General features: G+C 49.8%; 1 protein-coding gene across 2 annotated transcripts; it reads left to right on the forward strand.

Moving 5' to 3' along the window:
- Window positions 1-5,849: 5,849 nt before the first annotated feature.
- ACP5 (acid phosphatase 5, tartrate resistant) lies at window positions 5,850-10,210 on the forward strand. 2 transcript variants are annotated; one of them, XM_021676649.2, is made up of 6 exons: window positions 5,850-6,034; window positions 6,919-7,005; window positions 7,267-7,527; window positions 7,747-7,874; window positions 8,002-8,347; window positions 9,622-10,210. In XM_021676649.2, exons 3-6 carry the CDS (start codon window positions 7,267-7,269, stop codon window positions 9,862-9,864), a joined length of 978 nt encoding a protein of 325 aa, XP_021532324.1. In that variant the 5' UTR covers window positions 5,850-6,034; window positions 6,919-7,005; the 3' UTR covers window positions 9,865-10,210. The 2 variants fall into 2 exon arrangements, with proteins under 2 accessions (XP_021532324.1, XP_012291638.1); XM_012436215.3 differs by having other exon boundaries at window positions 5,852-5,958.
- Window positions 10,211-21,351: the final 11,141 nt, after the last annotated feature.

Below are 21,351 nucleotides of genomic sequence, written 5' to 3' on the forward strand. Positions count from 1 at the left end.
TGTAATTCCAACACTTTGGGAGGCCAAGGCAGGTGGATCACGAGGTCAGGAGTTCCAGACCAGCCTGGCCAACATAGTGAAACCCTTGTCTCTACTAAAAATACAAAAAAATTAGCCAGGCATGGTGGCACATGCCTGTAATCCCAGCTACTTAGGAGGCTGAGGCAGGAGAATCTCTTGAACCCAGAAGACAGAGGTTGTGGTCAGCAGAAGATCGTGCCACTGCACTCCAGCCTGGGTGACAGAGTGAGTGAGACTCCATCTTTAAAAAAATAAAAAGAAACATCACTTTAAGATCACTTTAAGAGGTCATTGGATGCATATGTAGGTCCATTTATAAGTTTAGTGGATTGAAACACACACGTTTTATAAGTGTGATGCATTTTATTCTATACTCTTTTCCTACTACTATTATTATTATATTTAGAGACAGTGTCTTAGCTCTGTTCCCCAGACTGGAGTGCAGTGGTGCAATCATGGCTCACTGCAGCCTCGACATCCTGAGCAGTCCTCCTGTCTGTCTCCCGAGTAGCTGGAGCTACAGGTGCACACTACCACACCCAGTTAATTTTTTTTTTTTTTTTTTTTTTTGAGACGGAGTTTTTGCTGTCGTTACCCAGGCTGGAGTGCAATGGCGCGATCTCGGCTCACCGCAACCTCCGCCTCCTGGGTTCAAGCAATTCTCCTGCCTCAGCCTCCCGAGTAGCTGGGACTCCAGGCACGTGCCACCATGCCCAGCTAATTTTTGTATTTTTAGTAGAGACGGGGTTTCACCTTGTTGACCAGGATGGTCTTGATCTCTTGACCTCGTGATCCACCCGCCTCGGCCTCCCAAAGTGCTGGGATTATAGGCGTGAGCCACCGCTCCCGGCTGGTTAATTTTTTTTTAAGAGATGAGGTCTCTACAAAAAGTGTTGGGATGACAGATGTGAGCCAGTGTGCCAGCTTATTCTTTAATCTTTTAATTTTTCTTTCTTTTTTTTTTTTTTTGAGACAGAGTCTCACTCTGTTGCCCAGGCTGGAGTGCAATGGCACGATCTCACCTCACTGCAACCTCCACCTCCCAGGTTCAAGCAATTTTCCTGACTCACTCTCCCAAGTAGCTGGGATTACAGGTGCCTGCCACCATGCTTAGCTAATTTTTTGTATCTTTAGTAGAGATGGGGTTTCTCCATGTTAGCCAGGATGGTCTCGATCTATTGACCTTGTGATCCACTCGCCTCAGCCTCCCAAAGTGCTGGGATTACAGGTGTGAGCCACCACAACCGGCCTATTCTTTAATCATTTTAAATGTTTCCTCCAAGCAAACACTTGAGAAGTCCTTAACAGTTATTAAAATTCTATAATCCAACCATATATAAATAAAGAAGATAATAAGTTCTCTTAAACATTGATACTACTTCTAAACTTAGCCAATAAACTGAGAATAAATGTTAATTTTTAAAATAAATGTTTAAGTAAATAGGCCGGGTGCAGTGGCTCACGCTTATAAATGCCAGCACTATGGGAGGCTGAGCAGAGAGGACTGCTTGAACCCAAGAGTTTGAGATCAGCCTGGGCAATATGACAAATCCCTGTCTCTACAAAAAATACAAAAATTAGCTGGGTGTGATGGTTCCTGCCTGTAGTCTCAGTCCTCAGGAGGCTGAGGGGTGGGAGGATCACATGAGCCCAGAAGGTCGAATCTGCAGTGAGCCATGATCGCATCACTGCACTCCAGCCTGGGTAATGGAGCGAGACTCTGTTTTAACAACAACTAAAAAAAGCTTTCACTGAGCAGACTCTTTAAACAGAAGTGAGGGTTGCCGACCCAGGCAAACAGTGGCTCCCACAGGACAATCACTGTCCCCCGACCTTGTAGCAACAGTAATACTGGGGGACCCTGTGGCCAGGCCTGGTGCCATGAGCAGGGTTCTTTGTGCCCCTCGCCCAGGGGTCTCTTCCTCTGCCCCTTCAGTTTTCCACTTTTGAGGTTTTTTATTGTTATTAAACTGATGGGACTTTTTGTGTTTTTATACTGACTCTTTAATCAAGCTAGGATACATCTTTGGTGGAAAAAAAAACTTTCATTAACGGAAGACAAACTGAAAGCAAGATAAACAAGTGGGTGGTTTTCTCAAGCACTGATAAGTGCTGCAGAGAAGAGAGGCAGACAGTGATGGGCGCGGGGTAGTGCATTTCAGAAATTATATTTTTTCTGTTTTTTTTTTTTTTTGAGACAGTTTTGAGACAGTCTCACTCTGTCACCCAGGCTGGAGTGCAGAGGCACGATCTTGGCTCACTGCAGCCTCCGCCTCCCAGGTTCAAGCAATTCTGCCTCAACCTCCCGAGTATCTGAGACCACAGGTTCATGCCACCATGCCCGGCTAATTTTTGTATTTTTAGTAGAGACAGGGTTTCACCATGTTAGCCAGGCTGGTCTTGAACTCCTGACCTCAAGTGATCCACCTGCCTTGGCCTGCCAGAGTACTAGGATTACAGGAATAAGCCACCATGCCCAGCCTCATTTCAGATAAATTAAAGGAACTTGAACACAACGGGTGACCTCAGTATCTGAGGACGGAAGACTCCTCCAGGCAGGCAGAACAGAAAGGGCCAAGACCCTGAGCCTAGGGTGTATCTGAGACAGGCAATGCAGTGGAGGTCAGAGGAGCAAGAAACAGGGAAAGCTGGATCAGCAGGAGGAAGGAAGGAAAGGGATTGGGTAGAGAGGGCAGTGGAGGACAGGACCTGGATGTCTTGTCGAAAGGAGGAACTCACACGTGGGGTTGTTGGCATCTGGGATTGACATCGGTGTTGGGAAAATAGGCAGGGGTGGAGGTGGAGGGAGATTTTGAGTCACATCCTGATCTAGCCCCACAGAAAATCAGCGGGAGAGGGTTCTCCTGGGTGAATGGAGAGAGAAGAGCTTAGCCAGAACCCTGGAGGAGACCAGAGAGAGATAGCCAAGAACTCACAGGTTTTATTACATGCCCTGTGCAAGATCGGGTTTATTTTTTTCATTATGTACTTTTTTTTTTCTCTCTCTCTCTCTCACTTTGAGACAAGAGTCTAGCTGTGTTGCCCAGGCTGAAGTGCAGTGGCGCACTCATTGCAGCCTCAGCCTCCCAGGCACAAGTGATCCTCCCACCTTGGCTTCCTGAGTAGCTGGTACCACAGGTGTGCACCACCATGCCTGGCTAATTTTATTTGTTTTGTTCCTCGTAGAAATGTGGGCTTGCCATGTTGCCCAGTCTGGTCCTGAATGCCTGGGCTCAAGTAATCCTCTCACATTGGCTGGGTTTAGAGGCCTGAGCCACCACACCTGGCCAGCTTTTTTAATTTAAAAAAATATAGAAAGTGTTAATACAAATTAAAAAGTTATAAAATAGTACCAATAGTATCCCATTTTTCCAAAGAAAAACATAGGCAGAGAAAAATTAATAGATACTGTCTCTCTGGGCAGGAGAATTACTGGCCATTATAACCTTTTTCTTTGTGCATTCCAGAATTAATCAACTTTTCTACAAAGATCATGTAGCACATTAAGATAATAAACATTTTTGTGTGATCTCAAAATACAGGAAGCATAGAAGCTTCCAAAACACGCCTGTACCCACCATGCAAAGAAACAGCTGGTAACATTTGGTCATAATTGCTTGCTTCAGATTTTTTTTTTTTTTTGAAACAGAGTTTTGCACTTGTTGCCCAGGCTGCAGTGCAATGGCGTGATCTCAGCTCACTGCAACCTCTGCCTTCTGGGTTCAAGCAATTCTCCTGCCTCAGACTCTTGAGTAGCTGGGATTACAGGCATGTGCCACCATGCCCGGCTAACTTTCGTATTTTTAGTAGAGACGGTGTTCCTCCTTGTTGGTCAGGCTGGTCTTGAACTCCCCACATCAAGTGATCCACCCGCCTCAGCCTCCTAAAGTGCTGGAATTACAGGCGTGAGTCACCGCACCCGGCCCCAGATTTTTTCTCTTTCTGTTTTGAGACAGGGTCTTGCTCTGTCGCCCAGGCTGGAGTGTAGTGGCATGATCTCGGCTCATTGCAACCTCTTCCTCCTGGGTTGGAGGCCAGTGGCACTATCTCAGCTCACTGCAACCTTTGCCTCCTGGGTTTAGGCGAGCACCTCCAGCTAATTTTTTTTTTTTTTTTTTAAGATGGGGTTTCACCATATTGGTCAGGCTGGTCTCAAACTCCTGACCTCAGGTGATCCGCCCACCTCAGCCTCCCAAAGTGCTGGGATTACAGGCATGAGCCACCGGGCCCAGCCTCCAGCAAATTTTTATCTTTTTTTTTTTTAATTTTTTTAAAAATAGAGACAGGGTCTCGCTATGTTGCCAAGGCTGGAGTGCAGTGGCTATTCACAGGCGAAATCCCACTACTGATCAGCATGGGAGTTTTGACCTGCTCCGTTTCCAGCCTGGGCCGGTTCACCCCTCCTTAAGCAACCTGGTGGTCCCCTGCTCCCGGGAGGTCACCATATTGATGCCTAACTTAGTGCAGACACCCAATCGGCATGGCACACTACAGCCCACAACTCCTGGACTCAAGAGATCCTCCAGCCTCAGCCTCCCGAATAGCTGGGACTACAGACACGCGCCACCGCGCCCGGCAATTTTTATCTTTTTAGTAGAGATAACGTTTCACCTTGTTGGCCAGGCTGGTCTCAAACACTTGACTTCAGATGATCCTCCTGCCTTGGCCTCCGAAAGTGCTGGGATTACAGGCGTGAGCCATCGTGAGAGCTAAATAATAATTTAAAAACAAAACAAAACAAAAAAACAGGAGACTGGTCCGGCGCAGTGACTCACACCTGTAATCCCAGCACTTTGGGAGGCTGAGGCAGGTGGATCACCTGAGGTCAAGAGATCGAGACCAGTCTCGCTGAGATGACAAAACTCCATCTCTACTAAAAATACAAAATTAGCTGGGTGTGGTGGCACATGCCTGTAATCCCAGCTACTCCAGAGGCTGAAGAAGGAGAATCGCTCGAATCCAGGAAGTGGAAGTCGTGGTGAGGCCGGAGATCGCACCATTGCACTCCAGCCTGGGCAACAAGAGAGAAACTCTATCTCAAAAAAAAAAAAACAGAACAGGCCGGGTGCAGTGGCTCACACCTGTAATCCCAGCACTGTGGGAGGCCAAGGCTGGCGGATCACCTGAGGTCGGGAGTTCAAGACCAGCCTGACCAACATGGAGAAGCCCCATCTCTACCAAAAATAAAATAAAAATAAAAAAATTAAATAACAGAAACAAACCAAAAAAAAAACAAAAACAAACAACAACAACAAAACAGGAGACTGAGGCTAAAGATGTCAGCCTTACAGGATCTTAGCCCTCGGCTCAGCCAGGGCTGAAATCGCACCTGGTGCCGTGGACCTGGGGCTGTGGGTTGGACCCATGGGTGCCTCCAAAGGCTCCCAGGCAGATGGGGGCTCCTGGTTGGCCTGGAGGGAAAACAAGGATAAAATCGGCTCCCCTGGCCACCTCTTCTGGCCCAGCTGCAGCTGCAGTCCGTGGGCCTGAGCTGACCTCCGGGGTTCATCGTCCCATTTTACAGATGCGGGGCGTACAGCAGCGGGGCGTGGCGGCGTCAGGTGGTGCAGTGTTCCGGGGCGGGGAGGCCCAGGCGCCCGCCCTTCCCGCCGGGGCTCACCTGGGCCGGCCCAGAGCCCTAGGGCAGGACGGATCGACCGCTGCCTGTTTAAACCTGGGGCTGCCCAGGAGCGCGATCTCCCGCGGATCTGCAGCTGGGCTCGGGCCGCAGCGCCCGCCCCGCCGACGGCAGGTGAGATGCGCGCGGCCCCGTGGGAGGGGTCTCCGCCTGCCCTCGTCACCCACTTCCTTCCCGTTTTTCGCTGCTGCAGGGCTGGGGATGGGGGGAACAAACACCTCGCTGGGTGACCTGGGGAGATCTCTGAGCCAGTGGCCTCGGCGTTGAATAAGGGCGCTTTCCCGGGTCCGCGCCCTCAGGTACTGGAGGGAATCGTCCTGAGCGTCCGCGGGACGTGTCTCGGCGGCGCCCAGAACGGAGGAGGCAGGCAGGGAGGTGAGGAGCAGGTCAGACCGGCCGCAGGTGCAGCGCCTCCTGCCCTCCGAGGCTGCGGTCCCACGGAGGGCCTGCAGGCAGCTGTGAGACATGAGGGTCAGAGGTCTGCGGTCATGCGCGCTGTCACCAGCTAGCTGTCTCCTGCCTAGTTCCTCCCGCAGGAATGGGAGTCCGGGGTGGGGTGGGGGGTGAGGAGGGTGTGGGCAGGACTTCCTGGAAAAGGGAGGCTCGTTGCTGTTTGTGCATAGCATGGGGAGAGGGCAGGGGGAGGACAGTGACATACGCAGAGTCCCACACTCAGATGTTGTCAAACACACATCCCACTCCAGACACACAACTCACCTTAGAGACGCAACACAGGGACACACACAAAACTCCATCCATAGTGATTCCCACCCAGGGCCACGTGAGAACGCAGGTGTGCATCGCAGACAGGCCACACAGGCCTCACAGGCTCATCATACACGTCTACAGCGACCCAGCCAGGACCCAGGTAGGCATGCTTAGCTGCATGCAGGAAGCGAGACACACCCAGACACAGTCAGGCAAGCCCTTACTCTGAGAAAGGAGGCGCAGATGTGTCTTGGGTTATCACAGCCAGAGCCTCTCACACACACACACTCAAACTCACACTCAGATACACAGACACACAGAGATACACGAGACGTGTAAAGCCCACAGCACAGACAGGCCCCCACAGGTTGACCAGGAGGCTGCGTGGCCTGAGGCTGCTTCACACATGTGCCCAGATCCCCCCACCCCCACTCCAGTCCCGTGTCCTGCTCCAGGGAAGTGCAAGCGCTCACATGACCCAAGGGGAGGGCTCCCGGGACAGCCCTCGGAGAAACTGCATCATCCTCACTAATGATCCACTTCCTCTCCAGGGAATAAAGGCTCAGGGACTGGCAGTTCTGCCCCGAAGCCCACCAGCCTCTCGGAGTCTCTGGTCACTGGCCTGTGTCTCTCCCAGGGTGAGTGCTGGGCAGGCTAGGCAGAGGGAGGGTGAAATGGGCCTGCAGGGTCATCCTGGTGCAGCCCGCCCTCTCACAGACCGCCCCGTACCCTAAGCCGGCTTGTGCAGCCTTGAGTCCTGAGAAGTAGGGCACCGAGGGGTTCCTGCAGGGGCAGCCTGCAGCAATCGGTCTCCCTCTCTCTCAGGGCAGGCTGGGGTCTCAAGGCCTCCTTGCCCTTGTCACAGTCCAGGCCACCTATGTTCATTTCTCTTCTCCCAGATGGACATGTGGGCAGCGCTGGTCATCCTGCAAGCCTTGTTGCTACGCTCCCTGGCTGACGGAGCCACCCCTGCCCTGCGCTTCATAGCTGTGGGCGACTGGGGAGGGGTCCCCAATGCCCCATTCCACACGGCCCGGGAAATGGCCACCGCCAAGGAGATCGCTAGGACCGTGCAGGTCCTGGGTGCAGACTTCATCCTGTCTCTAGGGGACAATTTCTACTTCACTGGTGTACAAGACGCCAATGACAAGAGGTTCCAGGTCTGTGCCTAACAGAGTGGGGCAGGAGGTGGCGGAGGGCAGTGGGGAGAAGCCCCCTTACCTCGTGACCTTCCTTTGGAGAGGGCAGAGGGAAGGTGATGGGGCATCTTGGGGCGCTGGAGCATCAATGTCTCCCTTATCCCTGGCTCCTAACTTGGTGGGAGGATCAGGGTAGCCATTGACCCCAGGGAAGGGGCCTGCCCTGTCTGTTCACTACAGGAGACCTTTGAGGACGTATTCTCTGACCGCTCCCTTCGAAACGTGGCCTGGTATGTGCTGGCCGGAAACCACGACCACCTCGGCAACGTCTCTGCCCAGATTGCATACTCTAAGATCTCCAAGCGCTGGTGAGCCACCCCCAACCCTGCCTCCCCCAGACCCTGACACAGCGGGGACATGGGGCCCTGTGGTTTGAGCTGACCCTGGGACTTCTGCATCCAAGATGTGCACCCTCAACCTCTATCCCCTCCACAGGAACTTCCCTAGCCCTTTCTACCGCCTGCGTTTCAAGGTCCCACGGACCAACGTGTCTGTGGCCATTTTTATGCTGGACACTGTGATGCTATGTGGCAATTCAGATGACTTCCTCAGCCAGCAGCCTGAGAGGCCCCGAGACCCAGACCTGGCCCGCACCCAGCTGTCCTGGCTCAAGAAACAGCTGGCAGTGGCCAGGGAGGACTACGTGCTGGTGGCAGGCCACTACCCTGTGTGGTCCATAGCCGAGCATGGGCCTACCCGCTGCCTGGTCAAGCAGCTACGGCCACTGTTGGCCACATACAGGGTCACCGCCTACCTGTGCGGCCATGATCACAACCTGCAGGTGAGGGCCCTGTGGGTGGAGTGGGAGCTGGGTGAGGGGTCCCCATCCCAGCTGATGTCCACATGGCTGGGGTCCTCCTGCTATTTAAGGGCCTCCTGTGGCCTTCAGAATGTCTAGACTGTCCCTCAAATCTTGCTGTCTCACCAGGAAAACACTCTAAAGCCAGAATAATATCTTTGACTTGCCAATTTCTTTCTTTTTTTTTTGAGATGGAGTCATGCTCTGTTGCCAGACTGGAGTGCAGTGGCACGATCTTGGCTCACTGCAACCTCTGACTCCCTGGTTCAAGCAATTCGCCTTCCTCAGCCTCCTGAGTAGCTGGGACTACAGGCACGCACCACCACGCCAAGCTAATTTTTGTATTTTTAGTAGAGACAGGGTTTCACCATGTTGGCCAGGATGGTCTTGATCTCCTGACCTCATGATTCACCCATCTTGGCCTCCCAAAGTGCTGGGATTACAGGCGTGAGCCACCACAGCTGGCCTTTTCTTTTTTCTTTCTTTCCTTTTTTTTTTTTTTTTGGAGACAAGGTCTCACTCTGTTTTTTGCCCAGGCTACAGTGCAGTGATGCAATTAGAGCTCATTGCAGCTTCAATCTCCCAGGCTCAGGTGATCCACCTCAGCCTCAAGTAGCTGAGACTACAGGCATGTGCCACTACGTGCAGCTATTTTTTTTTTTCTTTTCTTTTGAGAAGAAGTCTCATTCTGTCACCCAGGCTGGAATGCAGTGCAGCCTCCACCTTCTGGGTTCAAGCTCTTCTCCTATCTCAGCCTCCTGAATATCTGGGATTACAGGCTTGCGACATCACACCCAGCTAATTTTTCTATTAAGTAGAGATGGGGTTTCACCAGGTTGGCCAGGCTGGTCTCGAACTCCTGACCTCAAGTGATCCCCCGCCTTGGCCTCCAAAGTGCTGAGATTACAGGCGTGAGCCACTGCGCCTGACTCTTTTGCACTTTTTGTAGAGACAAGGTCTTACTATGTTGCCCAGGCTGGTCTGAAACTCCTGGGCTCAAGCAATCCACCTGCCTCAACCTCCCAAAGTTCTGGGATTACAGCACTGCACCTGGCCACCAATTTCTTACTAAGTGTTCTACCTGTGAAATAGGATTAATATACTCCTAGAAGTCGGGAAATTGAAGGCAGGAGGAGTTAGGTACCTCAAGGTGACTCTGTGATTAGGGCCAGATCTAGCCCCGGACCCTATGCAGGTGTGGGTGGAACCCCTGCTCAAAGCTGGGTCTCCACTGACCCCTTGTCCCCTATCCTCAGTACCTGCAAGATGAGAACGGCGTGGGCTATGTGCTGAGTGGGGCTGGGAATTTCATGGACCCCTCGAAGCGGCACCAGCGAAAAGTCCCCAACGGCTACCTGCGCTTCCACTATGGAACGGAAGACTCACTGGGTGGCTTTGCCTATGTGGAGATCAGCTCCAAAGAGATGACAGTCACTTACATCGAGGCCTCGGGCAAGTCCCTCTTCAAGACCAGCCTGCCAAGGCGAGCCAGGCCCTGAAATCCCATGAGTGCCCAGCTCTGAGGCCTGATCCCCACTGTTGGGTGGGTGGGCCCTGCGGGGACCCTGCTCACAGGCAGGCTTTTCCTCTAACCTGTGGTTCTGCAGCAGGGCAGGCAGGAGAACCACAGTTGATGAACTGTGGTGCCACATAACTCTTGTGGCACAGATGCCCACATATGTGAAACAGACATGGATGTGTGTCCCAGCCACAGTGTTACACTTTGTGGCTGGCTCGCCTCTGCTGAGTTCCAGGGTGCAGTAGGGGAGGGAGAGAAAACTTCATCCTAAATCAGGCATCTTTCTGTCACTGATGTTCAATAAAAGAATAGTTGCCAAGGCTGAACCAGTGCCACTGGCGTGTTATATGCTCCGGGTTAGAGTGGCTGGGCTCCTCTGAGCTGCAGTTCCTTGCCTCAACCTCCTTCCATAACCAAGTTGCCTCATCCATGGATGTGATTTTAAAACCCAAGCAGTGGCCAGGCGCGGTGGCTCACGCCTGTAATCCCAGCACTTTCGGAGGCCGAGGCAGACAGATCACAAGGTCAGGAGATCCAGACCATCCTGGCTAACACAGTGAGACCCCTTCTCTCTACTAAAAATACAAAAAATTGGCCGGGTGTGGTGGCATGTGCCTAGAGTCCCAGCTACCCGGGAGGCTGAGGCAGGAGAATCGCTGGAACCCAGGAGGTGGAGGTTGCAGTGAGCCAAGATCGCACCACTGCACTCCAGCCTGGGTGACAGAGCAAGCCTCTGTCTCAAAAAAAAAAACAAAAAACAAAAAAACCCCAAGCAGAGGCTGGGCTTGGTGGTTCACATCTGTATCCCAGCACTTTGGGAGGCTGAAGTGGGTAGATCATTTGAGGTCAGGAGTTTGAGACCACCCTGGCCAACATGGTGAAACCCCCATCTCTACTAAAAATATAAAAAGTTAGCAGGGCATGGTGGCATGTGCCTGTAATCCCAGCTACTCAGGAGGTTGAGGCAGAAGAATCACTTGAACCTGGAAGGCAGAGGTTGCAGAGAGCCAAGATCGCCCCACTGCACTCCAGCCTAGGCAACAAGAGCGAAATGCCATCTCAAAAAAAAGAAAAAATTAGCCAGTTTTGGTGGTGGGTGCCTGTGGTCCTAGCTACTCGGAGGCTGAGGCAGGAGAATTGCCTGAACCCAGGAGGTGGACATTGCAGTGGGTGGAGATTGTGCCACTGCACTCCAGCCTGGGTGACAGAGCAAGGCTCTGTCTCAAGCAAGTAAAAAAAATAAAAAATAAAAAAAATAGGCCAGGCACAGTGGCTCATGCCTGCAATCCCAGCACTTTGTGAGGCCTAGGTGGGCTGATCAGTTGAGGTCAGAAGTTTGAGACCAGCCTGGCCAACATGGTAAAACCCATTTCTACTAAAAATACAAAATTTAACTAGGCATGGTGACACACACCTGTAATCCCAGCTACTGGGGAGGCTGAGGCAAAAGAATCACTTGAGCCTGGAAGGCTGGGTGGATCACCTGAGGTCAGTTCAAGAAGAACCTGACCAATATGGTGAAACCCCGTCTCTGCTAAAAATACAGAAATTAGCTGGTCATGGTGGCATGCGCCTGCAATCCCAGCTACTTGGGAGGCTGAGGCAGAATAACTTAAACCAAGGAGGCGGAGGTTGCAGTGAGCCGAGATCATACCACTGCACTCCAGACTGGGCAGCACAGCAAGACTGTCTCAAAAAAAAATAAATAAATAAATAAACAATAAATGTTTCCTTCTTACCAACAAGGCTGCAGGGGTGGTCCCTGGACCAATGCTTTTGTATGTCTGTACAAGTGTGTGTGTAAGAAAACTTCTAGAAGCAGAATTATCTCAGGGCCAGGCCAGGCCAGGTGGCTGACACCTGTATTCCCAGCACTTTGGGAGGCCAAGGTGGGCAGATCACTTGAGGTCAGGAGTTAGAGAACAGCCTGGTCAACATGGTGAAACCCCATCTCTACTAAAATTACAAAAAATTAGCTGGGGGTGGTGGTACACGCCTGTAATCCAAGCTATTTGGGAGGCTGAGGCAGGAGAATCGCTTGAACCCAGGAGGCGGAGGTTGCAGTGAGCCAAGATTGCACCACTGCACTCCAGCCTGAGCAACAGAGTGAGATTCGGTTTAAAAAAAAAAATTATCACAGGGCCGTTTTCTTTCTTAAATACTGAAAGCCGAGTGCTAGACCTGACGTGACAGCTGCTGGGGAGCCCAGTTCCCCTCTGAGGGAGAGTTAAGTAACAACAACCCCACCCCCAGGCAATCCTAACCATTAGCGCTAGGCAAGGCACAGGAACCCCTTCTTTGGCCCGCCCTCAACCACCACTTCAGCTGCTACTCTGCAGAGACCCAGTTGTTTGGCTCCAGCTGCCTGCCCAGCTGAGTGAAATGAACCTGGACAAAATGTAACAGGACTGGGCATGATGGTTCATGCCTGTAATCCCAGCACTTTGGTAGGCCAGGACAGGCAGATCGCTTGAGGACAGGAGTTTGAGACCAGCCTGGCCAACATGGCAAAACTCCATCTCTGCTAAAAAATACAAAAGAATTAGTCAGGCCTGGTCACGCATGCTTATAATCCCAGTTATTTGGGAAGCTGAGGCAGGAGATTCATTCTAGTCTGGGAAGTAGAGGCTGGAGTGAGCTGTGATCATGCCACTGCACTCCAGTCTGGGAGATTCCGTCTCAAAAAAAAAAAAAAAAAGGTGTAACTGAGGTTACTTCTGCGGAGAGGCACTTGGTGAAATTGTCACCTTTCATTTGTTACTTTATGTATTTATTTATTTTGAGGCAAAGTTTTGCTCCTGTTGCCCAGGCTGGAGTGCAATGGTGCGATCCCGGCTCACCGCAACCTCCACCTCCCAGGTTCAAGCAATTCTCCAGCCTCAGCCTCCCAAGTACTGGGATTACAGGCATGCGCCACGACGGCCAGCTAATTTTGTATTTTTTAAGTAGAGACAGGTTTTCTCCATGTTGGTCAGGCTGATCTTAAACTCCCACTCTCAGATATGCCTGCCTTAGCCTCCCAAAGTGCTGGGATTACAGGTGTGAGCCACTGTGCCCAGCTCATTTGTTACTTGTGTGTGTGTGTATCTTGGTATCATTTGCTACTTTACAGATGTCAATATTGTTAAATTTGTTACAAGGTGTATGTGTTACTGTTATAATTTGGCGGGTTTTTTTGAAACAGGGACTCACTCTGCTGCCCAGGTTGGAGTGCAGTGGTACAATCATAGCTCACTGCAGCCTCCACGTCCTGGGCTCAAGTGATCCTCCTGCCTCTGCCTCCTGAGTAGCTAGGACGACAGCTTCACACCACCACTCTTGGCTAATTTTGTGCATGTTTGTTTTGTAGAGATGGAGTCTTGCTATGTTGAGGTCTTAAACTCCTGACCTCAAGCAATCCTCCCTCCTCCTCAGCCTTCCAAAGTGCAGGATTACAGCTGTGAGCCATCATGTCTGGCCAACTTTTTTTTTTCTTCCCCTCCCTCCCGCCTCTGGCCAATTATTATAATTAAGCAGTTATCCTTGCAAAATGCAATCCTGGCCAGGTGCGGTGGCTCACGCCTGTTATCCCAGTACTTTGGGAGACCGAGGCGGGCGGATCACTTGAGATCAGCAGTTTGAGACCAGCCTGGCCAACATGGTGAAACCCTGTCTTCACTAAAAATACAAAAATTAGCTAGGCATGGTGGCACATGCTTGTAATTCCAGCTACTTGGGAGGCTGAGACAGGAGAATCACTTGAACCCGGGAGGCGGAGGTTGCAGTGAGCCGAGATCGTGTCATTGAGCTCCAGCCTGGGTGACAGAGCAAGACTCTGTCTCAAACAAACAACTCAAAATTCCAATCGTTTGTTCCAGCTGCCATTTACCATCACTTCTGATCCTGGTCCATGAGTCAGGGGCCAGAATCATCCTTGCTTCTCAGAGGATGTTAGAGAAGCTCAGACAGGGCTGGGCACAGGGGCTTAACGCCTGTAGTCCCACCACTTTGGGATATGAGGCAGGCAGATTACGAGGTCAGGAGTTCAAAACCAGCCTGGCCAACATGGTGAAACCCTATCTCTACTAAAAATACAAAAATTGGCCAGGCATGGTGGCTCACGCCTGTAATCCTAGCACTTTGGGAGGCCGAGGTGGGTGGGTCACCTGAGGTCAGGAGTTCAAGACCAGCCTGGACATCATGGTGAAACTCCATCTTAAAAAAAAAAAATACAAAAATTAGCTGGGTGTGGTGATACACACCTATAGTCCCAGCTACTCAGGAGGCTGAGGCAGGAGAATCGCTTGAACCCGGGAGGCAGAGGTTGCAGTGAGCTGAGATGGCACCACTGCACTCCAGCCTGGGCAACAGAGTGAGACTCTTATCTTAAAAAAAAAAAAAAAAAAAAGCTCAGATGGGTTTTTGTGGGTTTTCTTTTTGGCACAGTATCTATCTTAGATTGGACAGATTAAGTACTGTGACCAAGGTCATTCCTAGGAAGTGGCAGTCCCTCAGTCTTAACCACAACAGTCTAGGGAGGTCAGAGCCATCCTGTCTCTTCCCACTGACTCAGAGGCACCGGGCAGGCAGGAGTCTGAATCAGAGGTCACCATCATAGCCCAAGGTCCCAGTTCCCAGGGCTCAGAGCCCAGAAAGAAGAAGTGACACATCCAATGTCACATGAAGACTGAGTGGCAGGGGACGGGGGATTGTAACTCAGGCTCCCTCCTCTACACCAGCCAGACACTTCTACGCAGCACCAAGGAGCAAAGCTCTGTGCCAAGAAGCTGGGGACCCAAGGACACTGGGAGGAATAAATCAGGGCAGGTGCTCGCCCTTGGGGGCTTCTATCTTGCTGAGGAGACAACACCAGGCAGCACTCAGCCATCTGAATTAATTAATTTATTTATTTATTCTTTTCTTTCTTTCTTTCTTTCTTTTTTGAGACAGAGTTTCGCTCGTTACCCAGGTTGAAGTGCAGTGGCACGATCTCAGCTCACCACAACCTCCACCTCCTGGGTTCAAGCAATTCTCCTGCCTCAGTCTCCCGAGTAGCTAGGACTACAGGCATGTGCCACCATGCCCAGCTAATTTTTGTATTTTTAGTAGAGACGGGGTTTCACCATGTTGACCAGGATGGTCTCGATCTCTTGACCTCGTGATCCACCCGCCCCGCTGTTTTTTCTTTCTTTCTTTTTTTTTTTTGAGATGGAGTTACCCAGGAATTCAAGGCTAGCCTGGGCAACATAGCAAGATCCCATCTCTACAAAAAATACATAAATTAACCAGGCATGAAGCTGAAGGCTACAGTGAGCAATGATCACACCACAGTATTCCAGCCTGAGCCTGGATGACAGAGTGAGATCCCGCCTCTAAAATAAAAAAAGCAAAAACAAACAAACAAACAAAAACCCAATCCAAAACATTGGCTCAGGAAAATACAAAGAGGGAATCCAAGAACAAATTCAGGAAGATTTACATAAGAACATAATATAGGTTCAAGGTGGTATTGCAACTTCATGGGAAAGGAGGTGTTATTTGCCTTGTCAGTTTGCTCTAGCATGACCCAAACCTGAAACCTACCTTAGACCACATACAAAAATAAATTATGAAGGAATCAAATATTTCAGTGTAAAAATAAATCACAGGGGCTAGGCGCAGTGGCTCACACCTGGAATCCCACCACTTTGGAGGCCGAAGCAGGTGGATCACCTGAGGTCAGGAATTCGAGACCAGCCTGGCCAACATGATGAACACCCATCTCTACTAAAAATACAAAAAATTAGCTGGGCGTGGTGGCACGTGCCTATAATCCCAGCTACTCAGGAAGCTTAGGCAGGAGAATCACTTAAACCTGGGAGGTGGAGGTTGCAATGAGCCAAGATCACACCACTGCACTTCAGCCTGGGCAACAAGAGCAAAACTCTATCTCAAAAAAATAAAATAAAATAAAATAAAAATCGGCCAGGCGCGGTGGCTCACGCCTGTAATCCCAGCACTTTGGGAGGCTGAGGCGGGTGGATCACGAGGTCAAGAGATCGAGACCATCCTGGTCAACGTGGTGAAACCCTGTCTTTACTAAAAATACAAAAAAATTAGCTGGGTACGGTGGCGGGTGCCTGTAATCCCAGCTACTCACGAGGCTGAGGCAGAAGAATTGCCTGAACCCAGGAGGCGGAGGTTGTGGTGAGCTGAGATAGCGCCACTGCACTCCAGCCTGGGTAACAAGAGCGAAACTCTGTCTCAAAAAAAAATAAAAACAAAAATAAAATAAAAATCACAGGGAGGCAGGATGTGGTGGCTCATGCCTGCAATTCCAGTGCTTTGGGAGGCCCAAGTGGGTGGATTGCTTGAGCCCAGGAGTTCGAGACCAGCCTGAGCAACATAGTGAGATCCCATCTCTACCAAAAAATAATAAATAAATAAATAAACAGACATGAAGGCGCTTATCTGTAGTCCCAGATACTCAGGGGGCAGGAGGGTGGAGTGGAGAGGGTGGGGCAGGGGCTGAGGCAGGAGGATCACTAGAGCCTGGGAGGTCAAGGCTGCCATGAGTCATGATCATGGCACTGTACTTCAACCTGGGCCACAGAGTGAGACCCTGTCTCAAAATCAAGCAAACAAGCAAGCAATCACAGGGAAAGATGAAAATGAACATCCACACAAAGTCCTGTGGAGGCAAGATTTCTCCTCTACCCTCTTAGATCTCTGGCTGGACCTAAGAATTAAACTGACATGTGATAGATTAATAGGAGAAAAGCATAGAAATTTATTTAACATAAGTTCTATGGGACATGGGAGACCTGAAAAGGAACTGAAGACCCAAGAGGAAGTTAGAGTGAAGCATTTATCTACTGAATTGAACAAACAGTAGTAAATTATGGATGGGCATGGTGGCTCACGCCTGTACTCCCAGCACTTTGGGAGGCCTAGGTGGGTGGATCATGATGTCAGGACTTTGAGATCAGCCTGATCAACATGGAGAAATCCCGTCTATACTAAAAATACAAAAATTAGCCAGGCATGGTGGTATATGCCTGTAATCCCAACTACTGGGGAGGCTGAGGCAGGAGAATCACTTGAATCGAGGAGGCGGAGGTTGCAGTGAGCGGAGATCACACCATTGCACTCCAGCCTGGACAACACAGAGAGACTCTGTCTTAAAAAAAAAAAAAAAAAAAAAAGTAGTAAATTATGGATGGGCGTGGTGGCTCACACTTGTAATCCCAACACTTTGGGAGACCAAGATGGGAGGACTGCTTGGGCCCAGTTCAAGAACAGCCTGGACAACACAGGGAGACCCCATCTCTAAAACAACAAAAAATAAAATTAGCTGGATGGCATGCACCTGTAGTCCCAGGTACTCAGGAGGCTGAGATGGGAGGATCACTTCAGCCCAGGAGTTTGAGGCTGCAGTTAGCTATGATTGCGCCACTGCACTCCAGCCTGGCAGCTGAGTGAGATCCTGTCTCTACAAAATACATAAATAATAAAATAAAAATTATAAATAAATACATAAAGTTTTTAAAGTGTAGTAAATTTTGAAAATGTGACAAGACAAAGGGGTTTGGGCTATGGCAGTTAATGGTGGAAAAATAACTAGAAAAATAAGTGTTTGCGGGCCGGGCGCGGTGGCTCACGCGGTCAAGAGATCAAGACCATCCTGGTCAACATGGTGAAACCCCGTCTCTACTAAAAATACAAAAAATTAGCTGGGCATGGTGGCGTGCGCCTGTAATCCCAGCTACTCAGGAGGCTGACACAGGAGAATTGCCTGAACCCAGGAGACGGAGGTTGCGGTGAGCCGAGATCGCACCATTGCACTCCAGTCTGGGTAACAAGAGCGAAACTCCGTCTCCAAAAAAAAAAAAGAAAGAAAAATAAGCGTTTGCTTATCAAGGTTGTTTATGAGGGGTGGCCGGGTGGGGGGTTGAGAAAAAAAATTCAAAAAAATAAAATAAATAAATAAAAAATAAAAAACAAAAAACGAGATTTGTTTGTATATTTTTTCCCTGAGCTTTGACTCCCTGTGTTCTTGTGATAAAAATTTTCCACCCTAGGGCTGGGTATGGTGGCTCATGCCCGTATTCCCAGCACTTTGGGAGGCAGAGACGGGTAGTTCACTTGAGCTCAGGAGTTGGAGACCAGCCTGGGCAACTTGGTGAAACCCTGTCTCTACCAAAAATACAAAAAGTTAGCTGGGCATGGTAGTGCGTGCCTGTGATCCCAGCTACTGGGGACAAGGCGAGAGGATCACTTGAGACTAGGAGGTGGAGGTTGCAGTGAGCCAAGATCACACCACTTCACTCCAGCCTGGGAAATGGGATAAGACTCTCTCGCCCGGCGCGGTGGCTCAAGCCTGTAATCCTAGCACTTTGGGAGGCCAAGGCGGGCGGATCACGAGGTCAAGAGATCGAGACCATCCTGGCCAACATGGTGAAACCCCGTCTGTACTAAAAATACAAAAATTAGCTGGGTGTGGTGGCGTGCGCCTGTAGTCCCAGCTACTCGGGAGGCTGAGGCAGGGGAATTGCTTGAACCCGGGAGGCAGAGGTTGCAGTGAGCCGAGATTGTGCCACTGCACTCCAGCCTGGCGCCTGGCAACAGAGTGAGACTCTGTCTCAAAAAAAAAAAAAAAAAAGACTGTCTCAAAAAAAAAAAAAAGAATTTTACTTTCTTTCTGGTATGGGGAGGGCATCTTCCATATAGGGGTTTACCTCCTTTTCCAGAAGAAAAGACGGAGGTCACGGTGCTTTTCTGCACCTGCTATTTTTCAAGTGCCCTTAGCTCAAAACAATCCATATGCCAAAGTGGCATATTTTGGCGGCATTGTCTGCCACCCTGAAAATGAGAGATGGTTCATAGCAGCTGTAATAATTGCTCAACATTGGCAACAATGAGAAAACCAGTCATTAACAGGTGAAAGGATTAACAAAGTGTGAGACAGTCATATAACAGAATACAACTGAGCAATAAAAAGAAACAAAACTGGGTGTGGTGGCTCATGCCTATAATCCTAGCACTTTCACAAGCCAAGGCAGGTGGATTGCTTGAGCTCAGGAGCTCAAGAACAGCCTGGGCAACAAGGCAAAACCTTGTCTTTCTCTTTTTTTTGAGACAGAGTTTTGCTCTTGTTGCCCAGGCTGGAGTGCAGTGGCACAATCTCAGCTCACTGCAACCTCCGCCTCCCGGGCTGAAGTGATTTTCCTGCCTCAGCCTCTCGAGTAGCTAAGATTACAGGCGTTCGCCACCACATCTGGCTAATTTTTGTATTTTTAGTGGAGATGGGGTTTCACTATATTGGCCAGGCTGGTCTCGAACTCCTGACCTCAGGTGATCCACCCGTCTTGGCCTCCCAAAGTGATAGGATTACAGGCATAAGCCACTGCACATGGCCTGGTGAAAATACAAAAATTAGCTGGGTGTGGTGGTGCACAGTTGTAATCCCAGCTACTTGGGAAGCTGAGGTGGGAGAATCCCTTGAGCCTGGGAAATTGAGGCTGCAGTGAACCATGATGGTGCCACTGCACTCCAGTCTGGGTAACATAGTGCGACCCCATCTCAAAAGAAAATAAAAAAGAAACCGCTGACATGGCCAACAACATGAGTTTCTTTTTTTGTTTTTGTTTTTGTTTTGTTTTGTTTTTTTGAGACGGAATCTGGCTCTGTCGCCCAGGCTGGAGTGCAGCAGGGCAATTTCAGCTCACTGCAACCTCTGCCTCCTGGGTTCAAGTGATTCTTCTGCTCCAGCCTCCTGAGTAGCTGGGATTACAGTTTGCCAGCCACCATGCCCGGATAATTTTTGTATTTTTAGTAAGGACAGGGTTTCCCCATTTTGGCCATGTTGGTCTTGAACTCCTGACCTCAAATGATCCACTCGTCTTGGCCTCCTAAAGTGCTGGGAACATGAGTGAGTTTCAAACATCACATGCTGGGGAAAGAAGCCTCTCAATAGGCTACACATTGTATGATTCAGCTTATATGACTTTCTGAAAAAGACAAAGTTATGGGAACCAAAACAAATCTGTTAGGGCCAGGGGCAGGAGTAGGGGAGAGAGCACGAAAGGGCAAGAGAAAATTTCTTTTCTTTTCTTTTTTTTTTAAGATGGAGTCTTGATCTGCAACCCAGGCTGGAGGGCAGTGGAACAATCTCGGCTCACTGCAGCCTCCGCCTCCTGGGTTCAAGTGATTCTCCTGCCTCAGTCTCCCGAGTAGCTGGGACTACAGGCATGTATCACCACATCTGGCTAATTTTTGTATTTGTAGTAGAGACTACAAGGGCTTTCACCGTGTTGCCCAGGCTGGTCTCAAACTCCTGGCCTCGCGTGATTCGCACACTTCAGCCTCCCAAAGTGCTGGGATTACAGGCATGAGCCACCATGCTCGGCCACTGGTAAAAGGAAATGTCTTAGGGTGATGGAAATAATTGTCTTGATTGTGGTCATTTTTTTTTTTTTTTTTTTTAAGACGGAGTTTCGCTCTTGTTACCCAGGCTGGCTGGAGTGCAATGGCACGATCTCAGCTCACCGCAACCTCCGCCTCCTGGGTTCAGGCAATTCTCCTGCCTCAGCCTCCCAAGTAGCTGGGATTACAGGCACGTGCCACCATGCCCAGCTAATTTTTTGTATTTTTAGTAGAGACGGGGTTTCACCATGTTGACCAGGATGGTCTCGATCTCTTGACCTCGTGATCCACCCGCCTCAGCCTCCCAAAGTGCTGGGATTACAGGCGTGAGCCACTGCGCCCGGCCCTGTGGTCATGTTTTAATGATATACCTGTATGTCAAAACATGCAATTTCAGCCAGGCATAGTTTAAATATGAGCAGTTTGTGTTCAGTGAATTACATCGTAACAAAGCTCAGAAGGAGGGAAGTAAGAGAGGGAAGGGACCAAAGGAGAGAAAAAGAGAAAACTAATATGGCAATCATAAACAAAATGAAAGATATATACAACCTGTGACTCAGAAATGTCTTTTTTTTTTTTTTTTGAGACAGAGTTTCACTTTTGTTGCCCAGGCTGGAGTGCAATGGTATGATCTCAGCTCACTGCAACTTCTGTCTACCAGGTTCAAGCAATTCTCCTGTCTCAGCCTCCCAAGTAGCTGGGATTACAGGCATGTGCCACCACACCAGGCTAATTTTTATATTTTTAGTAGAGATGGAGTTTCACCATGTTGATCAGGCTGGTCTTGAACTCCTGACCTCAGGTGATCCACCCAACTTGGCCTCCCAAAGTGCTGGGATTACAAGCGTGAACCACCACGCCAGGCCATCACTTATTTTTATTTTATTTTATTTTTAAAGACAGGGTTTCACTATGTTGCCCAGGCTAGGCTCAAACTCGTGGGATCAAGCAATCCTCCCACCTTGACCTCCCAAAGTGCTGGGATTACAGGGGTGAGACACTGTACCCACAAGTATCATTTCTTGAAAATTATGTCTCACTAAAGATCCAGTCCCAGTCCTAAGGATTTTGATCCAGGGATTTT

Source organism: Aotus nancymaae, unplaced genomic scaffold (genome assembly GCF_030222135.1).
Source record: "Aotus nancymaae isolate 86718 unplaced genomic scaffold, 86718_ANA_hifiasm-v0.15.2.pri h1tg000028l, whole genome shotgun sequence".
Classification (NCBI taxonomy): domain Eukaryota; kingdom Metazoa; phylum Chordata; class Mammalia; order Primates; family Aotidae; genus Aotus; species Aotus nancymaae.